Below are 27,402 nucleotides of genomic sequence, written 5' to 3'. Positions count from 1 at the left end.
AGTTGAGCAAGCAACTGAGCTAGAAAAAAACATAGGCAGCAGTCTCAGGGAAACAAAATCATTGACCTCTATTACTTGAGATGATCTCCAAACTACTTGAATGAATACCTGTCATTTTATAGCAGTAATGAAAATGACAATATGTGCTTTCTCAATGCTCCTCTGGGATTCAGAATTTGAAGGAAAAAAACACTGCATTTTAGGGAGAGAAAAAAACTATGATAATTCATATACTTTTCAAATCCTTAGTTAAGTGTTCACTTAACAACTAACCTATTCGGGAATATAGTGATCCTATACTGTTTTAGATAAAGGACAACATATTTTAATTTTTTTAAATGTAGTCTGAGGTGTTCACTACTCCAGATTCTCCTAGTAGGTGGCAAATGAGATTGTGCATGTGTGTAAGAGAGAAAAAAATTGATCTTCATTTTTGTAGAACTAAGTGACATTTGGTGATAAGCATCTTTCTCACTTACTGGTAGTAAGATAGGTGGTTATTCCTCACCTCCTATCTATAGGATCTCCATTTTTTCTTTTAACAAATAGACAACCATAACCTAATTACACTATCTGTAATATCAGTATTTTCTTCTGGAGAGAGATTTACATGACTTATTGTGGGATCCAACTGAATATCATCTTTTAGTTCTTCCTAGACATGGTATACAGTATTTAAAATATATCTAGTATATTTGACTGGTCTAAGGTTAGTTGTGGATGAGACCAAGAACACTGCTAGGGCTTTTTGGTCTAAAAAGATGAATACACAGATACACATGCACACACATACATACCCTAAAATCGCGGAACATATACCTAGACTCAACAAGAACCTAATCACCAAATCATAGAAGTTTAGATCTGTTGTGATGTTTAGACAAGGTAGAGTTTGATGCATTCCCCTGATTTAGTTAAATTGATATCATGGAATCAGACTTGACATCCTCCAAAATATTCTTTAGTTATTCTGTTATATTCAGAATTCTTCCATTTCTAATGGAAGCCAAAATATTTGACTGGATCAGCATGGCATTCCTTATGTTCTGAAATAATGAGTATACATAAATATTACATCTCATTATCTCTTATTATAGCTCTTATATTTAACACTTTTAATTTCATTACAAACTACAAATCCATGTCTAGCTCTATAAGTAGTCAAATAAATTTTAAAATAGAATTATTTACTATGCATGTACTAAGTGTCAGACACTGCACTGGGTGCTAATATATTACCTCCTTTATTATTCCTAACCTTCTGATATAGATGCAGAAATGTATCACACATTTGCTGAATAGTCATCTTCTATAATCTAAAATTAAGTGTGAATCTTCCTGGTCCATAGCCCATGAATTTTCCACCACCAGATCTTATCTCCCCATTGGGAAAATGTTTATGTTTTTATCAATCTTGGGTATTATTTTATAATCTGTAAGTATTTTAAAAATTTTTTAATGATCCTGAATCTTACCTCTGTTTCAGCGGAAACGACACTATTGGAGACTGGATAGCAAATGTATTACCCTCTTTCAAAATGACACAGGAAGCAGGTACTATAAGGTAAGGGTGGCTTTTTCCCTGATTGGAGTCTTCTGCCCCCTCTTGTCTTCTCATGAGAATGTTAGGGTATCAGGAATACGAAATACATCTAGCAGACATGACTATTTTGTGCTTGCTCCAATAGATATTTTTTTTTCTGACATTTGCAGATTTGGGGAGAATCAGATTGTGACCCCAAGTTAGTCATCTGTGAGTTTCAAATTTCCCTGTGGAGTGCTTCTGGCCCTATTGGATGGTGGTGGGGAAAAGGAATCTTAACTGAATATGTTAGATATGTATATTTTAACTAGAAAATTCAAGGCCTGGGAGATAAGTGACAAGAAAATTCTTGAAACCCATTCTATCCAGCATTTTTTGCTTTTTTTTTTTTTTTTTTTTTTTTTTTCATAAATAGCCTCACAGCACATTGCCAGGAGGGTTAAGAAACATCATGTGATGTCTTCATACTTTGCTGATATTCATAAAGAGCACTTTCCTCTAGAGAAACATTTGGCAGCAGTTTTCATTTTGTCTCCCCACATGAAATAATACAGATGTCACACATGTATCACCCAGTAGAAGGTGCCTCTGAAAGAAGTTCATAGTGAAAACAGTATATACTTACTCCTTCAAACTTCATGCGGACTCAGCCATAGTTGACGGGCCTCTCTGTGTCCACTGTCCACAGCTCTCACACAAAAAGGAAACCTCATTACATTTTAAATTAAAAATTTATTTTAAAAGTCATTATTCCTTAGTCATTCCATACCTCTGGGAAGACAATGTGGTGATTAATTTTTTAATGTCAAATTGTCTGAAAAGCAACTACTTAAAAATTTTTTTAATGTTTATTTATTTTTGAGAGAGAGAGACAGAATATGAGCAGGGGAGGGGCAGAGAGAGAGGGAGACACAGAATCTGAAGCAGGCTTCAGGCTCCGAGCTGTCAGCACAGAGCCCGACGCAGGGCTCGAACTCACGAACCGCGAGATCATGACCTGAGCTGAAGTCAGACACTCAACTGACTGAGCCACCCAGGTGCCCCTAAAAGCAACTACTTTTTTTTTTTTTTAATTTTTTTTTTAACGTTTATTTATTTTTGAGACAGGGAGAGACAGAGCATGAACAGGGGAGGGGCAGAGAGAGAGGGAGACACAGAATCTGAAACAGGCTCCAGGTTCTGAGCTGTCAGCACAGAGCCCGATGCGGGGCTCGAACCCACGGACCGTGAGATCATGACCTGAGCCGAAGTAGGACGCTTAACCGACCAAGCCACCCAGGCGCCCCAAGCAACTACTTTTAAAATCAATCTCTGAGGCCTTCCTCACTAAAACTGTTCATTTGGCAATATTATGATATTAACATCTATTGAATTAAATTATATGATGCATTTTAGTGCCTTAAAGGATAGTCAAAGCTTAAAAACAGCCATGCATATCCAAATGCATTTCAAAAGTGTTGTGATTCTACCTCATAGGTATAAAAGTCAATCTTTTATATTCTTAGATCTTGATGCAGGTTCAAAACCATTATTTGTATTCATACATTTTCTTGCCACATGAACATAGTAGAAAGGTCACTTGAATTTTTCTGGTGAGAGGAGATGATAAACTTTCCCCTAGTACAGGTATTTTTGAATTTTGCTTACTAGTATTCTGTGTTTGTCACATGTGCCTAGCATGAATTTTATTTGAAAGTTTACATACTTTTGATAAACTGCAGTTACTACACTCTTTCTTCCACAGGAAATCCCCTTATCAGAAATTTTATCTCTGGAACCAGCAAAACCTTCAGCTTTAATTCCTAATGGGGCCAATCCTCATTGCTTTGAGATCACTACAGCAAATGTAGTATATTATGTGGGAGAAAACGTGGTCAATCCTTCCAGCCCACCACCAAATAGCAGTGTCCTCACCAGTGGCGTTGGCGTCGATGTGGCCAGGATGTGGGAGATGGCCATCCAGCATGCTCTCATGCCTGTCATACCCAAGGGCTCGACTGTAGGTTCAGGAACCAACTCGCACAGTGAGTATGCTCTAGTTTTGTGTCTGTAGAACAGATAAAGAGAGCTTCTTTGGGGATGACTTAGTTTATTGGTGAACATAGGGTCTCTATATGGAGGCTGCTAAGATACTTCATTAAATGATCCTATTTTATTTTTTTTTAATTTTATATGAAAATTTGAACAAATTCACGTAAACCCTGTATATTTATTAGGCAATAGCAGAAACCTAGAGCTGTTGGTCATAAAAGAAGGAGTAATCTAGTCAGCTTGAGTTTGATCTGGAATCCCAGTCTTGCTATTTGCATATCTGAGTTAACATGTTTCCTCAAAACTGTCCTACTCTGTGTAGGATACTGGGTGTTCAGAGTACTTGGAAGCTCTAGAAAATTGTATCCCAGGAAGAAATCCCTGTTCATTAGTAGAATGAGACAGATTTTACCAAAATGCAATCATGATCAAGGGTTGAGGATGAATTTTAAAAAGATATTTTAGAGGAATATCTATGTAAAAATATGTAATTTTAAATTTTATAATGGCTATTAATAGCAAATCCTATAGGGGGAAAAAAAACCTGTTTTTCATATCACAGTATGTTATCTTCTGATCTTTCACAGCTTTTCAATTGATGTCTAACCCAGTGTACATAGAAATAGATTATATATGTTTATTTTATGGCTAAGGATTTTACAGGAGGTCTCTATTATGATCCCTAAAACAACCCAAACAGGTGGACGTTAATGATTTGCCTGTTTTACAAGGTGAGGCCATCAGGCCCTAGAGAGATTAAGTTGTCTCAGCTTTACCAGAGCTGTGAAGAGGCAGCCAGCATTTAACCCAAGGCTTCATGACTTCAGACTCTAAACTGACAAAATATTCTTTTTTTCAAAACCAAGTACAGAGTAAATATGTAATTGTAAAGGAAAGAAATATTGTAATGAACTTTTCCTAGAAACATTTAATTGCTGTGATTTAAAAACAACCCTTCAGCTTGATTAGTAAACATGTATCTACCTGTTTTGCTATTACTTCACTTACTTCCTTTGTGTATTTTTTAACATGTATTTCCAGGAGAGGTTTCTGTGAGTATTTCAGTATCAAATTGCCAGATTCAAGAAAATGTGGTGAGTATATACCTACTAATATAAAGCTTGGTAATGTGATTCTTTATTGGAAAATAAGGATCTTAAAATGCATTTTTATTTATCTAACATTTTAATTTTACAGTATTTTCTAGAAAATAAAATTGGGTCTATTTGGATATTTTTCTTCCATAAGATTTTAGAAACATTGCATTATGTGGATTTTTTAAGTGATCTTCTTCCTAAATACCTATTATTCATCTCAGATGAATAATTCTAATGTAGTGACTGATTTTTCCCACATTTGCCCTTCTTGGTATTAGAATTTTAATGGTTGATATAACACAATACCAAACAAAATAAATTCTTTGAGTTGCATGAGTAGCTTAAATATGCCCTTATCCTCATTCCTTGATTGCCACCAAGGAGCACTGTCATAGGGCAAGGCATTGGAAATGCTTTTAGAGTCACTTGTATGCAGCAAGGAGACCTCAGAAAACTCCATAATTCAGAACGTATAGTCCATATTCTAACACCCTCATCAGCTGCTCCACATAACTCCATCCTTTCAACTCAGTTTTTGAAAATTATAGACATATTATGAGATAATTTATTATGCTTCATTATTATGCTTTGTCATTTATACATGTCATGTCAGGCAGGCAAAATGTAATCAAGCCTTTCCCACCCTGTCCTATGACTCAAGACCTTTTGCTGTATTTTGCCTGTTATACTTACGACCAAAAGCATGATGTTTATAGCCTAACTTACATTGATGTGAGTTTAGGTTTTAAAGAATAAACTCTGTGAAACTCTATTCATCACTAGTTATAGCTTTGCAAACTTTGTTCCGGTGGCATGAAGTAAACTGGAAATCAAAGTTGAATTAAAGAGAATTAGGAAAACTTCATAGTATTCTTATGCTGTCAGTCCTGAAGTACACTTCTAGACACTTGCAGGTTCCTGTTGTTCTTGCTCAGCCAGAGAATATTTGGGGAAATAAAGGTTAATCTGTAAACCTCCTGGAAAATTCTAGATACCTGTCTAGTGATTCCACTTTGTTCAGCCACTGTTGTCCCCTGAAAATTTGGGGTGGGCCATTGAGCCATGTGAAAAAGATGGAGTGGCTTGGACTTGAAATACTGGAGTAGTATTAATTTGTTTTATCTCCAGACAGCCTTGAACCCACCCATGGATACTCTGAAGGGATAACAGGATAGAGACAATGCATGATTGTTTTCTAGGGAAGAGCACAAAGGAAAAGATAAGAGTGGATAGGATATGAAGTGATGTGAAAGGGCTCTTTCTCTAAAAAGACAAAGAGTACAAGAGTGGAGGATATGCAGAAAATTCAGAATGATAGAATAGGAATAGGAATACATTAAGTGAAAAGTACTGTTTGTGTTTTCATGAGCATGGTCATCAAATTGGAGACTGTAAGACCTAGATTAAAGCAAAATGCTCTATTTAGCATTTTTTTCAAAAAGACTAGACATTTGGATCATGTGATCTCCAGAAGTGGTTTATAAAAATGGAAGAGTTTAGTTACCTCACAGATGAGAATTCCACAGTGGATTGTCATCCTTCTGTACTATCTCCAATCCATGGTGATTCAGCCCTTTCAGTTTAGATTCATCTGGGTGTGATGAATGGATGATCCATAGAGGCATCCTCACCATCCTAACCGTAGAGAGTAGGGTGATTGGAATCAGGACTGGCACAGATATGTGATTTGGACCCATGATTATTTAACCTGAAATTTCTAAATAACCATCCCAACAAGCAAATCCCTTTTTGAATACTTACAATAAGTAGCATAGTATAGTTTTAAGTCTTATTTCTCTGTAGAAACATATTTGACTGAACATGAGAAAAACATATGCTGCTTAAGAGCCGAATAGTTTTCTTTTTTTTTTAACATGTCTATACATATGAAAATTTTATTTTATATATTTGATAGAAATTTAATTAAATGCTTTGTTGAGGAAACTGAATTATTGGTATGTCTGTACTTATATGTTTGTCTGGATCTGTTAAGTACATGTTAAGTTATACGAGGAAGAATTTAAGGAATTAAAGAGCCAAACAGTTTTCAAAAAACATTACAATTCAGTTAATTGTAGAGTATGCTTTGAATACTCATTGATACTGCAGAGTTCATCTAGCACCTACAATCTCATTGTTTATGTTAAAATATTTAATAGTATTTGTGATATATATGATAGACTTATATAACTTATCAGGACTAATGCTTTGTACTGCTTCATGTTTGTTTTTCATTGGGCTTGTGCCTATAGGACATCAGCACAGTATATCAAATTTTTCCTGATGAAGTACTGGGTTCTGGGCAATTTGGAATTGTTTACGGAGGTAGGTTAGTTCACTAGTATTTTTATTAACTTGGAGTTTTAGCTACTTTATGTAGAATAACAGTATCTCCAATAAAAACATAACAGACAACACTGTGTGTATATATGTTTGTGTGTATATCTATCTCTGTGTTTTACCTTTTTCAAAATTTCTCAAGATAGTCACTGTTGGGAAAAAATGGGTATTTTTGTCTTCTAAGAGAAATTTTTCTACTCCTAAAACACTTCTTTTGCTTACATATTGACAAACTCTATCTATAATACTGGTTAGATGTTGGTTTATTTAGACAAAATATTGAGAAGCATGGAAATTATAATTTATAAACTAATTACTATTTAGTATTTCCTTTTAGCATATTAGATGAGAACTCTACAGAAATCCATTCATGTAACTAGATAAAATAATTTTTTAATTCTAATATTCTTGACAATGTACGTATTCATTAAGGTTATCATTTTTAACATTTTTGAAATGAAAGACTATATTTTTACCTTTTTCTTATTGTCAAGCTATTTGGTGAATTTATTACTTTAACCTTTGCTGTTCTAGATTCTAGCCAGTTCAGTTACATTCTTCAAGGCTTTAAGAAACATTTAACATTAATGTTTTACCAGCCCTATAAAATGCCATCATAACTTCCTGTCCTGGATATAATCAGTTAAAAAATCATCTTTTTTGTGAGGTGGGAGTGCTCTGAAATTATCACAGTGTCTCACTCAATATTATTTATGGTAGTATAATATTATGCTTTTTCAGTTAAAAACTGATTAAGTTATATTCTGTTCTAAAAAGTAATTTTAGAGGTGCTTGGCTGGCTTAGGGTATAGAGCATGTGACTCTTGATCTTGTGGTCATGAGTTTGAGCCCCACGTTGGACATGCAGTTTACTTAAAAAAAGAAAGAAAGAAAAGAAAAGAAAAAAAGTGATTTTGATTCTTAAAAAATGCTCAAATGATTTTTTTAATGGAAAACCTACCATAAGTCAGCAGCCATTGTGCTTTTTGTTGCTGCACAACAGTGTAACAGTACTACACAGAGTATTGCTCTACATTGTAATAATTGCTTACAAAAAAGGAAAAGTCTTGCGAGTAGAGCATAACAAATATGCACAACTGCACATAGTGTAGGGGTAAGAAATAAAGTTAGGGAGACCAGATAATTTGTAATACCCAACACTAAAAGAGCAGGCCCAGGAAGAGGCCTCCACAAAGAAACTGAAAAGTTAAGCCTAGACACACAGGGGATGAAGCAGATGAGAACAGCTATCAGAAGAAAGGTCAAGTACTATAGCAGCAGAGGAGTAGAGACAAAAAAGGCTCTGACCTTGAAGATTGTAGAAAGTAAAATGGCTGAGTTGGAGTAGAGATCACAGTGCGTCAAAGAATAAGTGGTGTTAGGGAAGCAGAGAATGTGAAAACAAGACAATCTGGTAGTGAAGGGAAGCAGTCCGAAAGGAGTCAACGGGAAGAGAGTGGGGTAGAGCGGGGAGGAACACCAGATTTACAACAAATGTTGGAACAATTGAATCTCAGTTTAGTTTGTATGTGAAACAACTTGAGTAATTAGGTCGACTTCCTGTTTTCATGTTCATATTTATTTACTACTACTGTATTCTGTATCTACTACACTATAGTAGTATAGAAGTGAAGAGCTTGAGGGTGCCCTGTAGATTCCCTATAAGGTTTGTTGTGAGAATTAAATGGGATGTAATGTATGGAAAAGGCCTGCCATGTGATGATGGTGATGATGATGGTGATGGTGAAGGTGAGTGTGTATAATTACCTGGGTACTGTGTGTACCTTACATATCTTATTTCATCGAATGCTCACAACAGCCCTACCATTGAAGATGAGGAACCAAAAAGTCAGAAAATTTAAATTATTTCTCAAGGTCACAAAGCTAGTGAGAGCCAAGACTTTTTATTCTTTCCATTTTAATGTGCATTAGTTTACCAGGACTTTAAAATTATACTTTCTTAAGGAGAGCATGTTGCTGGTGGTATAATATTGTCCATATTAAGTAGTTCAATATCCTGTTTCTAAAACACATATTTTTGTGAGAAAATATCAGGCTGTTGATAGGTATAGCTTTTAATGTCCCACTTTTTTGTTCTAAATTGTGGCTGATTTTATAGTACATATTTGATTCAGAATAATGGAGCCAAGAAATGAAATCTTGATGGATATAAGTTGGTGCTCATTAGAAATGTTAATTTATTCAGTGAAACATTTTTGTAATTCTTAAAATTATCTTTATAAATTCTGGTGTTCTTTAATACATATGATATTTAGTAACATTATGCTAATATTTCCCCTTTTCATTTTAAAGGAAAACATCGTAAAACAGGAAGAGACGTAGCTATTAAAATCATTGACAAATTAAGATTTCCAACCAAACAAGAAAGCCAGCTTCGTAATGAGGTTGCAATTCTACAGGTACTTCTTTGCTTTTCTTTTGGAGGCTCTAAAATATTCCTCCAACTTCTTCAAAACAAAGAAAAGTTATCCAAATACCTGGGGCGTAGATTTTTGGGAACACTTTAAAATAACTGGAAAGGCAGATCAAGCATCGAACTACTACCTGTGTAGTATCTTTCCTGAGTCTGGGCAACATTTGTTCTTTTTTATGTATCTAATTCTGGATTTTAATACATTATTAATGCTCATTAAATGGATAATGTTTCAGCATTTGCTCATTGTGGACATGCTGAACCATTTTGTTTCACATTGTAAATGACCTTGTCTTCATAAACATTCCACCGTTATGCTGTGATAATTGTATGAATTGAGTATGTAACTGTCAGCATATCAAGTAAATGAGTAATGTATGCCTGAGATTCAGATCATCTTGGTATTGTTAATGTCCTCTTTGTCTCTCAAAGTAAGCCTTTCCCTTAATATTGAGCATGTTCCTTAACTCCTTTCATTAACAGTCATCCCTTTTACTTTTTTTTTTTTAATGTTTGTTTATTTTTGAAAGGGAGAAAGAGACAGAGAGAGAGCATGCAAGCAGGGGAGGGGCAGAGAGAGAGGGAGACACAGAATCCAAAGCAGGCTCCAGGCTGTGAGCTGTCAGCACAGAGTCCAACATGGGGCTCGAACTCATGAACTGCAAGATCATGACCTGAGCCGAAGTTGGACACTTAACCGACTGAGCCACCCAGGCACCCCAATCCCTTTTTCAAGCCAGAATATGTTAGTCAGACATATTATGTGGTATATACAATTTTTTGTAACTGTTAAAACTTTTTCCACAGACTAAAAGGAAATTGAGCAACTGTTTGCTAAATGTGGTCAACCTAGCTATTCAGTCTAGACAATTAGGCCATTGATAAATGGCCATTTTTTTTTATATAACCACCATAATTCTCTACTTGTTGTGCAAGCTGGTCATAATTTCTAATTCATAGCTTTATTGAATAATTTTCATTTGAACATCACTATCAAAGCAAAACATATTGCATTTCTTCACTTGTTTCATTTAACTGCACTTTATTGAGTTTCATCAATAAAAAGTTGAAGAAGATGCAACTTCTGCCCTAAAGGAGTTCATGTGCATGGACAACCAAAAATAATGCTTGCTATATATAGAAAAATAACATAGACTTTTCTGGGACTAAGAATTTCTAAAGATGGTGTTTTTGTGCTTCTGAACAACTATGTAACACAGAGAACTACCACAGTGTTCTCTGTTTTCATGGGGAAGATGATAACCACGGCTCTGAAGATGCCAATTCATAGATTCATAGCTTGGCGTTTGCTAATCAGTTACCGAAAAAGATTTTTTTAGAAAATTCTTAACTTGGCAACATTGAGCTGTAAGTGACGTCTGAAAAGTTAGTCAATGACATCTTGCCAACCCTGGCCCCCGCCGTCCCCGTCTCCCCTCCCACATAGTGTCCTGAAGGCAGATCCTTTGCAACAGGCCAACATCCAGACTGGCATGTGTACAGAGACATTTATCCTTCCTTACCAGACATGAGGGAAGTTTCTTGGTTAACATGGCTCTGTCACTCTACATTTTATGGCAGTGGCAGAGAGTGACTAGATCAATGTTGAATGTCTGATTTTCTGTGTCTAGAACCTATAATTGGCTCTCCTGAGCATGTCTGTATGTTATCAGCTGCTGATTCTGTAGTAAGGTAGAAAAATAAAATACACCTGAGCATAAACTGCCTCCCATTTCCTCTTCTAAAAGAGTGGATGCAATTAACAACTCAGTTGCAATAAACAGGCTTTGGCAACATTTTCGTTACGGGTTTCTAAAAAAAAAAAAGTTTGGTTAGGTTGAAAGTCAAATTCTGCCCCTTGAGTACATGAAGAGTTGGAACAGTTCTCATATTATGGCCTGAAATCTCAGAAATGCTCATTGCTTATCACTCCTCCCCACTGGCCCTAACCAGTCTTCACTTTTTTCATCAAACTTGTATTGATTGAGTACACATATCACGAACTAAGTACTGTTCCATGTCCAGTGGTTACAGTGGAGGCAGAGACACACAGATCCTTTTTGTCATGAGTCTTAGTTTGAATCACTCGGCTATGCCTTCCGTCAGTCAGATGTTTGCAGCATATTTATGTGTTGAATTTTCAATCACATAGCATGTACTATGCGTCTTATTAAGGTTTGGCTTAATTATATGCACATATTGGATTCAGCAGTTTGTACTTTATCATAAAGTTGCCAATTGGTTCAAAATTTGTTCATCAAAAATAGGGAACTCATCCTATCTTCCAACTGAAACAAATGAAAAAAAAAAGTTTGAACCTTTTTACCAATTGTCAAATTTATCAGCTTCCCAGAAAGATTATAATGCAATATCCAGAGACAATGATGTTTAAGTTCATATCATTGATATATAAATGCCACTCTCACCTTATTTAAAAATACAGTCCACTCAAACCCCCTCACATCCATACCCCTGTACCACTGTTAACTCTGATCTATGGTTTTTTTTCTTCCATAGCACTTAATTGCCTTCTGGTCTGTTACAGAATTTCATTTGTTGTATTTGTTGTGTGTTTCTCACCCCAGCCCCTTCACTAGAATGTGCACATCTGGAGGGCAGATATCATGGTTTCACTTACTGATGTATCCCAAACACAATAATTTTTTCCTGGTGCACATTACGTGTTTAGCAAATATTTGTTGAATAAAATTGTACAGAAACACCATCCTGTCACATAAGATGGCATACATAATATCCCAGTAGGTAGCAGGAATCTGGTCCACATTTGCTATTAATGTTTAATTGGTTAGTTAAGAAAGATTAACTATGGTTAATGTGGTTAGTTCTCTGAAAGCCCTCATTGCCTCATTTTATATTTTTATTAAAAGTTAGAATTCATCTTTTTGGACCTGAAAAGACAAAGCAGTAATGGGGAGAGAGGGTGGGGGTTAGAATTCTGACTCACTAACTGATACGTTCAGACAAAGTGCCATGATCAAAGTCACCTGGATGGTGAGAAAGGTTTTCTTCTACTAACCTTATGGAACAGAATTCCATCCCTCTGGATATAAAAGTGATTCCTGGAAGCATTTGATATCCTCTGCCTTGTGGTTCCCTACTTACAAAAGCTGGAGTCCTCATTTATGGTTGTACCTGGAGTTCACAAGTTCTGCCCTGTCCCCTCCTCCTGATTCTCCAGAAGTGGCCATGTTGACTAAAGTGACTGATGGCAGAAATTCCTGCCCATGCAGCTCTCCTAGTCCTCTGGTCAAATGCTAATTTGTTTCTGTGGTTTGTAAAAAAGCTCCTTAGCTTATAGAAGACTTCAAAGTTGTGTAACTATGGAATATGTGAAAGAATTCTTTCTTTCTCCATTTTCTCCTTTCTATATAACCTAGGTGAAGACTTTCCAAAATCTGATTCAATTGTTAGAAAATTAAGCTCTTCAGATATCTTTAAATAGTTGAAAAATTGAGGCAAGTCTGAATCTTATGGCATAGTTATTATCCCTTACTTATATCATTTAGAAGAGCTGTGTTTTCATTAGATGTAAATACTTCATTATTATTACTATGTTTCAGAACAATGTTAATTAACGTAGATGTTAAACATTTCATAAAATCCCCAAGGGATCCTACTTATATTATTATTTTAAAAGTTGTATCTTGATTTAAAAAAAAAACATGGAGAATTTGAAATTATTTTTTCCTATTCATGACAACAAAAAAGAATAAAAAAATTGTTGTTTAATGATTAGGAATATCACAGAAAACTGACCTTTATAAGGAGATGAAACTTTATCTTAAGAAAACTTAGAAACTTAAAAACCTACAGTAAATGATATTGGTATGATATATATTTAATGTACTTTATTAACACAGATTTGTTCAGTCAGAATTAAAACACAAGCACTTCTGTTTATGATACAAGGTGTGAAAGCATTTTGCAATTTAAAAATATAGAATACATAATATAGAAAAAATACATAAGAATTTTACAGGCCGTAAGTTAAATATATCCCTTGCACTAACCTCCAAAATTACCTCCATTATTCTGGTTTCTCTATTGGGAGGCACTCCTCTTCTCATTCATGTGTCTCTTAACTTCAAAACAAAACAACAGCAACAGTCAAGTGTGGTTGGGATTTGTCTGGGCTGCCTTGCACAGCTGCATCCAACTCTCTCTTTGGTATGGCAGCTCTGTTAGATTTGTGCTCTATTCTTTTCATTCTTGTTCATAGATTTCCTTGTCTTTGGTTTCCCTGCCTTTCTTAAAGAAAATGCAAGGCCCTTTGCCATCCCCTTGTTTTCTTCCTCTGCCTGCCTATCACCCTTTGGCTGTTTTTCAGTCTTTATCTCAGTCCTTGCAGGGCATTGATCATTTGTTCCTTTTTCAAATCTCTGTCCTCACTCCCCCCTGCACTTATCAGATCCTGTTTCTCTTTCCCTGCTAGTCCTTCCAACTTGTCTTCCTGAACTTCTCCTTTCTTTCATCTAAATGGCCCATACTAATATGGGACTCATTCCTGAAGTGAGGTCATCCACTTTAAGGGAGTCCTCTGTCATCCCTTCCCAGGTCATTCCTTAATTGATCTTTTGAGTTCTGATCTTCCACAGGCACTTGAGTCTCAGACCTTTGACCTTAGGACATCTCCACTATGGGCCGGTCTCACCCCAAACCAACCAGCCTAGAACCAAACGCTTAAACCTTAATCATTCTTCCAGGTTCTAAGGCAAGAACCCTTTTCTTCAATTAATAAAAATATTAAGTCCATCAGCAATAACTGTGAAATAATTCCTTTATACAAAGCAAGTTACTGAGCTTCTGGCCCATGTAAAAATGAATGAAACCTACCAAGTTTCATTCTGACTTCTATTTGGGCAGTCAGGTACAAGTAACTGCAAATCGTGTTAGCTGTGGAAATATAGTGAAAGAAATCACGGATTATGACTGAGGCCAGAATGTTGGAATCAGGGAGAGCTTCCAAGAGAAATATAGCATTGATGAAATCTTGAAAGATTCATAGGTTTTTATACCCAGAGAAATGCTGGAAAGGGCTATTAGGCTGAGGGGCTACCTTAGTAAAATAAATATTCTATGACAAATGAGTAGAAAAATTTAGATCATTTTGGAAGAGTGGCCTTCAAACATTTTTCATCATGTATCTCAAAAATAATTCTAAAAAAAAACTTTGTAACTGTGTATTTTTAAGATGACAGCTAGAACTATTTTGTCATATTTTAAAGAGTTTTAATTTTGTACTATATTAAAGTATCAATATTTAAAAATAAAGCTATTATAGAACTCCTTTAAATGTATGCATTAGAATCTAAATGTCATAGACATTTGATATTCTTTACCATCCATTTAAAAAAATACGTGAATGTGCATTTCTTTAACAATAGTATAATTCACAACATTCCTTGTTTCCTTTGCCTATATTTCACTTTTCCCACAAAATTATATTCCATTGTAATGTGTTTTTATACCTGGAAGTCTTTTGTTGGTTCCTTTGCATAATTATTTACAATAAAAATAAGTATATATTTAAAATTTCTTGATTAACACACTTTAAGTGTTTAAAACATACTTTTGGATTAAGTTATAATTATTAGTAAAAGCTTTATTCTGTAAAATTTTATCAGTACTTCTTAAATAAAAAATAAAGTGTTACTGAAAGTATACTATTTATTGAGATTAATTTTTTAATTCAGTTCATAAGTTGGTGGGTGTTTATTACTTAGTGTTTGAGTTAGAATTCAGCAATAGTTTTCTTTTTTTTAACTGTAGGAGCCACTTTGTAAGAGAAAACAAACAAAAATGGTGGTTTATCTTCAGAAATTCATTTCAGTCCCCTCTCCATTAATAAATCCATTAAATCTTCTTGAATTTTGGTGAAAGTGTGAATTAGAAATTAAGTTACAGAAGTATTGATTTCCATGTTAGTGTCAGTCACTTCAGACCAATATAGTATTTCGAATTTTCTCTCTACTTTTCTCCCTGAGGATTTTTCTTCCTATTTGGAGTTAGTGAGAAGTATCCATTGTAAGGGAGAAAAATTTTTATGAAAAGAAACATCGCAATAGAGAATTTAAAAGCTATATGGCTATTCTCAGGTCTGTATTAGAAGATAATTTGTGGACTGGTATGATTCATTCATTCATTCCTCATATATAACTGAGGGCCCACCATGTTCCAGGCAGCAGGGATACAGATATAAACAAAACAGATTTTCTTAAAATTATGCTCTGTTCCCATATCTCTTAAAAATCTTTCTGTTCCACAAGAGTATAACTACTTAGGAGACTGCTGTTATGAGTCAGAGTGCGCAGTAAGACCAGGAAATGGATTTCGTGTGAGTTCATAGAGAGCCTTACATATTGTGCCAGGTTGATTGGATTTTATTCTGCTTGAAATGTTTTTTTTTTTTTTTTTTTTTTAAGTTATGATCAAAATAACATTTGGGGATGGTATATTATAGAGAAAAAAGTTTGAAGACAAGAAAACCTTGTTAGAGGCTATTTGCTCCTTTCAACTGCTAGTGACGAAGTGCCCCTGTTCCTCGTCTTTCTTTCTACACATTTGCCCTAACTTCATCCTTAACATTTCCGTTGGCACTAGTCTAGACCAAGCTTTTAAATTCATGCCTTGATTACTGCAACAGGTGATATTCTGATAGCTTGGCTCCCCATCCCCCAATCCCACTCCATCATCATCTGCTGGCCCTGCCTTTTCTCTGGTTCATCTGAAGACCCCAACCAGATGAGTCTTTAGTGGTTTCCATCCTATCCCTCCCTAGCTTAGTAGTTTTCTTATTTCATCAAATCTATTTTTCCTGGTTTTTTTACATCGTAGGTGATCATGCTGTACCTTATCACTACTATTCAACTGAACCTTTCATTCCTCTTTGAATTATTGTTCTCATCATTACTCTTAACCTCTGGCCATTGCTCAGCTTTTAATTCCAAGGCTGGATGCCCATCCTGGTTTACTGGGTTTATCCATGTTTGATTGACCTTCCAGATCTCCCAGTCTTGTGCTGTTTTCCATATTTCCTGTTTATCTATGGTTTCTAGTCTTCATATAAAGTAACATTTATTGAATACTTCTTATGTAATAATTAGATCATAAACGAATTTGAAGGTCTCAGCAACACCTTGTTTTCAGCTTCCACAATGCCTAGCATGGTAGTAAAGACTTTATAAGTAACCGATTAACTTTTGACAAAATGATCTTAAATCACATACTGTATTTTCTTAAACTCTTTGTCAGGGCCCTTGTCATAATACTTTTTGTATGAATCAATAAATTTTAAGTTCTAATTTGAAAATTGTGGTATTTGTTAAGGAGGACGAGTTTGTAGAATAGCTGCTAATTGTTCCTGATGTTACAGGCTGTCTCAAAAACTGAATCCTGGGGGAAAAATTGGGCTTTGGGTGCAAAGAAAGGCAGAGAACATATCGGAGTGATGCTTTTAAATACAGTGGAACCTCAAGATCAAGAGAGGATTTGATAACATAGAACAACACTGTGGTGGTATATGGGTTTAGAAATAGACTGAGCTATAGGGGAAGTCCCACCAGTTAGGAAGCTGAAGAATCGTCAAGGCAATTTGTCATGGTGGATGTCATAACAGGTAGAGGGGACACTGAGATGAGAAGACTTGCCACAGGCAGCATTCAGAAATCTAGACAATATGCTGAGATGGGCTGTAAGATCATATTGAGGAGACTGAAGTAACACGGACCTTGAAAGCACACCAGTTAGAACATCAGGACCCCAGTTCTAAATGGATTTGAGTCCACAGAGAGTATTCAAGCAATGGATACTATAGTGTTTAAAGAGCATGAGGTCTAGAATCAGATGCCTGGGTTCAAAGCTCAGACTTTTTAAGAGTTCTTAGGAACTTGGATAAATTACTTAAGCTCTCTGAGCCTCAGTTTCCTTACCTAGGAAACCTTGTAGAGATGTTGTGAGACTCAGATGTGATAATTTTGTGGAACTCTTAGCAGTGCCTGGCATATAAGTAAGTAAAGGTGCCATACTTACTAGGTGTTACTAGTATTGCCACAACTAGGCTATAGAGTCTAGCTTCTAGAAACCAGTTCCTGTAACTTGTTGAATTCCCTACATATAGAACCTAGAAACATTATTTCATCCTAACAAAGAACATGGTTGACTCAGAGCCTAGACTGGGGCTGAACACACTTTAACATATGCCTGGCCCCTGATGGGTGCTCAGTGAATATTTATTGAACACATTGTCTAGCCATACTGAAGAAACCAAGGGAATACAGAATTGCAGAGCATGCCAGTAGATAATAAAGCATTCTTTACCATTTTGTCTAAAAACGTCAATGTGTAAGTAAATGGCTTTGTTCCCTTAGTCTAGAAGGATGATCAGGAGGTGGAGAAAAGATGATCATGCTAGAAAACCAGAAAATAATATTGCCAAGTGTGGGTGGGAAAAATGAAAATTTTTGCAAACTGGTAGTTTTTAAAAAAATCATGAAGGAGTCATTTTTTTTTCTTTCTCTAGAGAAAAATATGCAACATTTGAGTATCTTTTCTTTTAGTGTGTAGGAAGAGGTTAGTTTATACTTCTGTTGTTTCATTGAATATGTTTATTATATTTCTTAAAATATTTCTTTCTGTTTTATTGCATGAAGAATTTTCATGAAATTGTTTGTTCAGATAAGACATGTTTTGCAGCTCTGATAATCTTGTTATCTTCTGCATGTTCCAAAAAATTAAGCCCATTGATTATGTATATACATATCTAACATGGAGGAAAAAAGGAAACAAAGATCTATTATAAGAAAAAGAAAATGAACTTAGAGATTTTTCCAAATAGGTATCCTGTTCAGTAAGAAGTTAGTCAGAATGAAAACTTAGTGTCAAAAAGTCAGGTTCCAAGTTAAAACTCTTCCTTCTTCTCTCTCTCTCTCTCTCTCTCTCTCTCTCTCTCTCTCTCTCTTTTTGGTAGGGCGGGGGGGGGGGGGTAAATCTTTTTTTAGCATTGATTTCCTTAATTATGAATTCGAATTCATCTGACTTGCTGTGCTTACTTTGCAGGAATGTTTTGGGGAACTAAATTAAATAATATATAAAATGTTTTTTAAATCAGTGTTTCCCAGTGTATTTTTGGAAGAATACTAGTCGGTCCTTCATGGAAGGGGATGGGGGTAAAGATTCCCTCATTAAGACAGTTTAAAAAATATGTGTCTTATATCTTATATTCAGATCATCCCACATCTTAGAAGTGAATACAGTCTTTCACTTATTAAAGATTCTGAAAAGCCCCATGATTAAGAATTTGTTTAATTTTGAGAATATATCAATGAAACACATTTTGCTACAGAAACCTTACACAAATGTGAAATGTCACCATTTGACCTGTTTGCCAATAGTGTCTGTCTTCTGTTGCTGTTCAGTAGACCCTGTATACTCACTCCACTTCCTATTATCTGGTATATAAGGCATCAGAAGGGTTATGTGTCTGCACAGATCATTTAATGCTATAAGAGAATGTTATGCTTTCTGGAGTGCTGGCATCTAAATATAGAAGCTGGGCTACAGTGTTATGATTTGTTAAAAATTACACTTTAAAATCTAACACCAAGACTAGATTGGATTTATGCATTCATGTTTCTAGCCAGATTAACAGGAAATAAAAAAAAGTGTTGCAGATGTGTCTCCATTGCCATGCATTTGATAGCAAGTTGAAAAAAATGCAGATATTTGAGCCATTTTCAGCTATCATACACAATAAACACATCTTGATTTACAAATTCCAATTTTTCTATTTTAGCAACCATACTTTTAATTCCTGCCTTTCCTCTAAACACAAACTGAGTAATAGCATGGAAGAAAGGGTAGGGGGTCATACTTTATGGGTGGAATGTTACAAACACTGTTGTTGTTGTTGTTGTTGTTGTTGTTGTTGTTGTTTTTTAAGGCATTGGTCATTTGTTAACTTTCTATCTTTGAAGTCTTTGTGTTGGCTCTTTTTACCTAGTCAACTTGAAATTGTGGTCTTAGTTGGGGCTTAAGGGTTAAGTACGGGAGTACATATAAGATCATTTCTGTGTGAGAGTCTTTCCTGAGTTCTCCTGATAAAAATCACCCCCCACCTCCAAATATCAGTATCAAATTCAGCCATATATAAATATTAATTCCAACAAAACCTCAGTGTATCAATCCAAATTACAGGCTCAGGAACCTGGATTGGGATTTTAAAATTTTCCATGTACCTTGAATTTGAAGGGTTCCTGGTGATGAATGGAAAATATCACATAGCTTTATACTACTTATATCTGGTGAGAAGTCAAGAAAGGCTAGAAATGACATAAAAGATGATGAGAGGTTTTTTGTTTTTTTTTTTTAAGTATTGTTTTCTGTATACTTCTCCTTCCTCTCTGCGTTTAGCTGCTTCTCTTCTTATATGGAAAGGAGAAGACACATTGTGTTTATCATGTGTCTGCAGCAACCCTGGAGTCTAAAGCTAGATTGGAGCATTTCCAGAATTGATGGAGAAGAATGACTGACAGAAGTATAGACAGGTTTATGGACATACATAAATACAAAATCATGCATCAGAACTCGGTTGATTTTCTTGCTATGCAAATATTGAATTAGTCCTTTTTCTTTTCTTTTTATTTATTGGGCAAATGTTACTTAATAGAATACACAAGACTTAAAGTTCATTTAAGATGAGAAAAATGTTGTAGTAAATTGTGCATTACAAGCTGGCCACCTGCAAGTTTCTCTGTTGAGAGCCAGGCAAGATACAGGTGTATCTTTTGTTTTTGGCAGTTAATGAAGATACTTCAGCTTACCATTTCTCCCACAAAATTTTGGATTGTATTAATCTAGCATCAGTCTGTGCTAATTACTGCTACAACAAAAGTAAGTTGCATTCTAGTTCTGATGGGTGGTGTGAACAATTCTTACCAAAAATTATGTGAATGTTTCTGAGTTCTGAAGGTCCAGTGGGTTAAATTTGATTGTGGCCCCATTGATCTAAATGTTAGCCAGTGGTATCTATTTACAAGAAGATGGATTATTACATCTGGTCTTGTTGTTAAAGTCATATTGCATGCATTTATTCCTCTGACAGTGTATGTTAGCTTTATTTTGTTCTAGACTGTCATCAATGTACCTTTCTAAAATTTTACAGATTAAATTTGCCAGAAATGCTTAAAGATAACTACTAAAATATGAGCCCATTTAAACTGTAGATTTTTGGCCAGCTGAACATGAAATGGGCATACGTTTACACACCACCAAGTAATCTCCATCCAGAAGACCTTTCACCTAGTGTAACAAAGTCTTCTCATGGTTGACCTCAGAGTGGATGCATCTCTGCCATCACTGAGGTCTAAAAATATGGCAAGAAGAAAGATGGGGGAGGACAAATTAGAAGGTTCAGGTTAACCTATAGCCTCTGTTACATGAAAGGCAAAAGGAAATTTTCTTTTCTGCCACTAACTGTAAACTTTTAGGTATCAAACTAGACAGAGAAATGTGGCCCAGATCTTGTGAAAATGACAGAAAATGTGCCTAATGACAATATCAGCTAACCTTTACTATGTACCAGGCATGATTCTAAGTATTTTATATACATTAAATAACCAAGCCCTAGTTACATTACAGAATTAGACATATTATTGTGCCATTTCACATACAAAGGAATGAAAGTCAGTGGAATGTGCAGACCTGGAATACAATCTGTAGCAGTCTGTTTCCAGAGACTGTGCCTCTGAAATTAGGCTCACGGCCTTGAGGCTTTCCTTGTGTTTGTGCCTGCTCTGAGTGAAAGGAAAAACAAAGAAAGGGAAGGGTGTCCCGAGGCCTACTCTACACTAGAAGTTAGAAGTACAGTGATCTTTATTACCTGAATGGCCCATTTTCATTGCTTTATTTCTCACTCTTGGGACAATAATGAAATCCTAGGAAATTAGGTTTTCACAACTCATGTAAGGGAGGGTTGGCATGGAGGGAAAGGGATAATGTAGGAGTATCCTGACGGTGGCCTTCTGCTGCTGCTGCTTTAACTTGTCTCTTGCTGGTGACTCTTGCCTTTGAGAATGAGCTGATACTATGAAAACTTCCTTATTGAGAGCTAGATATAAAGTAAATACAAATCACCTAAATAGCATTAAAATTTTGTTTCTTCCTTTCAAATATGTTGAAATATTTACCAGAGCAGTGGCCAAACTTATATATTTTGAAGGACTGGTGCTTAGAAACCACCAGGATGTGTTTGTCATTCCCTCGAGACTTTAGGATATCATTTTTCAACTCTTACCATTGGTGACATCTCTGATATTCACAACTGTATTGTTGGTGTTTATCATACAAATCATTATTTATAATGATAGTAGTCATTGTCAGAAACCTGACATTGCTCACTAGCAGATTCAAGTGAACTCACAATGAAAAATTCATGTACTGTATTTTTATATGAAGAGAGAATATCAACATATAGTCTATTTGATGCAAAATGTGCTAGCTAAATATGTCAGGTATGTATCATCATCTCTTCAATAAAATCACTTAAATCTTAAAGAATGTTACCCATGTACTGAAAAGTAAGGAGATATAGGAACTGTTCATCTTTCAATCAAATTTACAAATTTGTGCTGGACATTTAATATATACCAGGCACTAAGCTTACATGAACTAGGTGTAAAATTGATAAAATGCAGGCGTTATGGAGCTTATAGTCTTACAGGTAAGACACATAGGCCCATCAATAACTAGGTATGATATGTTAACTGTTAAGAAAGAGAATTTAACAAGGATTGAAGGAAGAGGGTTGCAGAGACATCCAGGTCAGACGGTGGGAGTCAATGAAAGCTGCCTAATAGTTGAATATTCATATCAGACAAAATGGTCTGATTCAGGCTGAGAGAAAGTGTGTATGAAAGTGTAAAAGGGAGAGAGAGAGGCGTACTTGTTCTGAAAATAATTACTATGACTAGAGAGAAGGGTAGATATATAGGGAAGAAGAAAAGAAGCTGGGGAAATACTTGGATAGGAGGAAGAGAAGTAGCTGATGGTAAAGGGTCCCATGGGCTGCGCTAAAGGGTACATCTCCTAAAGCTGGTGGTGATTCCCTTATGAGCTAGAAGCAAGATGGAATGTTCAGAATCACAGTGGCAGCCCTTTGAGGAGTGCACTAGGGGCTTCTGGGTGGCTCAGTCAGTTAAGTGTTACACTCCTGATCTTAGCTCCAGGAGTGGGCTGGAGGAGAACAAGACCTAAGACCAGGAGATCAGTTGGGAGGCTGTGGCCCATCCCTAGAAGAGAGATAAGGCTCAAACCAAGGCATTAATGGTGAGGATGAAGGTGAGGCATCAATGTAAGAGGAATTAAGGGGATGAGCTCTAAAACTGGTCATTGGAAGTGAGGGGGAAGAGAATGTTAAGGATGACTCTCAGGCTTCTGACCCAGATGGTTGGCCATTTACCAAGAGAGGAAACACCACCAGAAGACTAAGTTTGGGTGGAAAGACACTGATTCTGTTGTTGAACATCTTTCATTTAAGTCGACATACCTAAAAGACAGTTGGATAGGTTCTGGAATTTATGAGAGATAGCTTAGCTTCTCTTACCAATTTTGGTATTATCTTTACCGAGTCTTCTTATAATCACCTGGTTTCTACATTGACTTTTTTTAGCCTCTCTCAGGGAATTACATGCTATTTCCCTTTTATAAAGTATCAGGTGATTGTGATTTCTAGAGGCATTAAATGAAGCATAAATTGTAAGAGAATGTGATTGGAAAATGGATAAGATGTCCTCATTTCTCAACACTGGCAAGTGGGCAGTAATGAGGATCAACAAAGTCATTGCCACAGTGCTTTACCTCTGAGAAAGTTACCTTACGTCTCCATGAACAGTGCTGTGTAATGAAATATTCTTCCTTCCGCTCTGCATGCCATTTAGAATTTAGACCTTGGACTTATCACTGTTAAGTTTATTTCTTTCTGTCTCATTTTGAACTAAAACATTTAGGTATTTGATAGAAAACTAGTCAGAAGTCCCCATATTCAGGCTGTATTCCTCTTAAACAACCTGTTAAAAAGATGTGTTGATTCTAATTCTCCTCTTTCCCACCTAGAATAAACAAGGGGAAAACATGACATCTTTAACTAATCACAGCTAAATATATGAAATGAATATTTTAATTAGAAGTAAAGAATATAAGTACCAATGAAATATTGTTGAACTTGAATCTGAAAAGTGTAACCTAAAATAGAATGTATACACACACTAAAAATGTTAGTTAAATTTTTATTTCCTTTCTTTTAGATAAAATATCATAATTTTTATGAAAGCTTCTGCTTTTAGTGACTAGTTTCCATTGATTACATAAGAATTCTCTAGGCAACTTGAATCAGGAAGATTTTTGTCTTGATCTCCAAATGGTATTTCCTCCAGACTTCAAAATAATTTATATTCACCCCATGGATATGTCATCAATCTGTTAAGTGTGAATGGACACTATTCTTTCCTGTACTTGACCAAATGTTTCATTTCCTGAAAATTAAATTACTTAAATGCAACAAACAGATGGTCAGAGAGTCCAGTAGTAGCTTACTCTGCCATGAAATTTATTATCTGAATTCTTGAGGTAGGCCTGAGAAGTTAGCAAAATTCTTTCTGACTACTAGTATGCCATGGTTAGTGTTAAAATCATCAAGCCACTTCTAAGTTAATTTGGTTACTTTGTCCATTAGTAGGAAAAGTTGAAAAGTTATTTCATATTTTATACAGAAAAGTAAAATTGTGAGCAAGTCATATGGACCACTTGGGTTGAAACTTATCTTAGAGTTACGCTTCAGTAATTAAAAAGACAATATGAATTATAAATGGTAATAGAAAATAATGGCTTGAATTTGTTTTATTTCCACTCTCCAAATATTATTATCTTTTTAGGCTAAAGACATAATTATCAGTATAGTATAGAGAATTTGGATAAATAAGTCATGACTCTTTCTATTCTCTTTTCTTCTGTTACTGTCAAATAGAAAAACAACTTTGGTCATTTGGTTCAATGCAAAAATTACAGCTCACGAGTAAGCATCTATGATGGCCTTGTCTCAGCTACATATGAAAAACTTTAAAAATATCAACTTATTATATGTTCTCTCTGCAGAAAAAAGAAAAAGTCATTTTGCTCTTGGAAAGATTTTTCAGCTACCACTGAGGGTATTCTTTAACAAATCTATAAAGCATAAGGGTTTTTATAAAAGAGCAAGGGCCAAGTGCAACAAACCTATTAGTCTAAACTTTTCTAAAACATTTCTTTTTCCCAGTTGTGTATACACGACTTACAATTCAGCGCTTTTATTGAACTTTTTAAAATCTGTATACCTAACTCTATTCAAAGTCCTTTAGTTAAAATAGCAAAATTTTCTCTTATCCTTTCCATAAAGATGCTATTAGAGGACATTTTAGAGTCTTTCAGAGTTTACAGTGAACATGGCACAAGATAGTTGACAGTGAACAGTCTTCATTAATCCATTCCTTACTTTTGGCCTAGAACGTTCCAGGAGTACACCAAATAGATAAACACATTTAAGTCCTCACCTACGTATGGAGGCTTGTTAAGTCATGTAATAGAAGAGGGAAAAGGGAAAAAGAATGGCTGAATGAAGGACTTTAGTGTTTCTAAGAACTCCCTCTTTTAGAGACATAGAAGTAGAAGCACATGAAAAGCAACACTGCATATATATTTGGCTACTTTAGCCAGGAGAGTTTCCTGGCCATTTTCTGATTCCCTCTTCTCCCTCACCCTCCACAGTCCAAACCAGGGTAAGCAGAAGCAGCAGGCTGAGCCACTACAACACCACTTCTGTTCTCCCCTGCTCTTCCTGAGCCCCCTTTAACCTTTATCTTCTTCTCACAACAGTTTCTCCTGTGTCTACACATGGGAGACCCCCTGCCTTGCTGCTACTTGCTTCTGTCAGTCTCCTGCTTTCCTATTCATTGTTCTTCCTCCCCACCCAGTCAATAGGCCTGGATCATTTAAGAAAGCCAAACACTCCAGAACACTGCTTAAATGTTTGAAGTTAGATTAAATAGAAATCTGTTCAGGGGCGCCTAGGTGGCTCAGTCGGTTAAGCGTCCAACTTTTGGTATTGGCTCAGGTCATGATCTCATGGTTGGTGGGACTGAACCCTGCACGTGGGGCTCTGTGCTGACAGCGCAGAGTTTGCATGGGATTCTCTCTCTCCCTCTCTCTCTCAAATAAATATTGTGTTTTTTTGTTTTTTTGGTTTTTTTTAAGAAAAAAGTTCAGAAAATACTCAAAGAAGAAGGTACACTTAGCACATCTTATGGTGGACTTGTTCCAGGAGGGTCATAATTCAGGCAGGACTCACGTCATTCTTAAAGCCTTTCCTGTCATCACTGATTTAAAACAGGACAGCTGAAATGCCTGGAGACCCAGGTGCTGGTCTTTCCATTCAGTGTGGCTCCTCTCTCAGGAAGGGGGATGGCAAGACAATGTGACAGGCTACGTGCAGGTTCGGGAATGAGCAGTGCCATTGCTGGTTTTCCATACTGCATATCAAGCACATTCATGCATTTTTTATCTGGAGTTTCCCACCTAAGGATCTGGCACTCCCATAATGCTGAAAGCCCAGCAACCATCTGGTCTTATTTGTAGGCAGTAGGGACAAATAAAGTAATAGTAGTGACAGTGTGAGCTCAGTTAATCCCACACTGTCCATGTGCTTCAGCTCTGACCAGGAGAGAATGTTTCTGGAGGCTTGGTCTATCCTGAAGTAGACAGATATGACCAGCTAACAGTGTGACAGTTTTAAGAACAATGACCCCAGCACTCTGGAGGTGAAAGGCTTTGGGGTAGATGTGTAGACATCTGCTCGGACCACATCCAGAAACTTACTATTCCGTGATCACATTGATGCTACATGATTGGGCACCAAGGCATCGGAACCAAAAAGACCCATCAGAGATCTGAGGCAGAGATCAAAATGGCCAAAGTAGGAGAAAGGCATCCTGAGAGACAGGATATCATCATGGGAGCTTCTGCTAGCCATGGCCTGGCTCTGTATGCAGTTAATGCCAGGCATCCCTTACCATTGGGTGGAAGGTTGACTACGGTGCACTCTCTCCTACGGCCCATTCTGCTGCTCACCTCCCCATATCCATCTGTGAAGTCTGAATACTGAGCCACCTCAGGTTTCCAGTCATTTGTGAAATTTTCATTTTATATATACACTTTTATAACTAAAAATTTCTTTTCTAAAATAAAGCTTTTTTTTTTTTTTTTTTTCTGTTCACAGCTATTAGCACATTTAAGTTAGTCCCTGATTCTTCTTTAGGTAGTTTGTGTTCATGATGATTTCTTCTTTTTTTTTTTTAAAGTTCATTTTTTTAAGTTTATTTATTTATTGAGAGAGAGAGAGAGAGAGCAGGGGAGGGGCAGAGACAGAGAGAGAAAATCCCAAGCAGGCTCTATACTCTCAGTGCAGGACCCAACACAGGGCATGGGGTTCGAACTCATGAAATGAGAGATTGTGACCTGAGCCGAAATCAAGAGTCAGACTCCTAGCCAACTGAGCCACCCAGGCTCCCTGATGATTTTTTTTTTTCTGTTTCTCATTGAAATATAAGTGGAGGGTGCCTGGGTAGCTCAGTTGGTTAAGCCTCTGAATTTGTTACAGGTCATGAGCTCACGGTTCATGAGTTTGAGCCCCATGTCAGGCTCTGTGCTGACAGCTCAGAGCCTGGAGCCTGCTTTGGATTCTGTGTCTCCCTCTTTCTCTGCCCCTCCCCTGCTTGCACCCTGCCTCTCCCTCTCTCCCTCTCTCACTCTCTCTCTCTCTCTCTCTCTCTCAAAAATAAATAAATATTAAAAAAATATAAAAGAAATATAAATGGAACATATAGTAGTTCTTTTAAGTTAGCATTTTTTGTTGT

General features: G+C 36.1%; 1 protein-coding gene across 3 annotated transcripts in view; it reads left to right on the top strand.

Annotated features, from left to right (window-relative positions):
• The window catches only part of PRKD1 (protein kinase D1), a 334,328-nt gene that overhangs the window by 283,655 nt on the left and 23,271 nt on the right, over positions 1-27,402 (top strand). For all 3 annotated transcript variants that reach the window (XM_019428046.2, XM_019428045.2, XM_053889317.1), the window contains 5 exons: positions 1,487-1,564; positions 3,288-3,567; positions 4,616-4,668; positions 6,924-6,996; positions 9,325-9,431. In XM_019428046.2, coding sequence (XP_019283591.1) covers positions 1,487-1,564; positions 3,288-3,567; positions 4,616-4,668; positions 6,924-6,996; positions 9,325-9,431 — 591 coding nt within the window. The remainder of the gene's footprint in view (positions 1-1,486; positions 1,565-3,287; positions 3,568-4,615; positions 4,669-6,923; positions 6,997-9,324; positions 9,432-27,402) is intronic.

The sequence above is a fragment of the Panthera pardus genome, unplaced genomic scaffold (genome assembly GCF_024362965.1).
Source record: "Panthera pardus isolate Hobbes unplaced genomic scaffold, ASM2436296v1 HiC_scaffold_24, whole genome shotgun sequence".
Lineage (NCBI taxonomy): Eukaryota > Metazoa > Chordata > Mammalia > Carnivora > Felidae > Panthera > Panthera pardus.
Note: the sequence above shows the minus strand (reverse complement) of the source record. Positions and strands in the feature narration are given on the sequence as shown.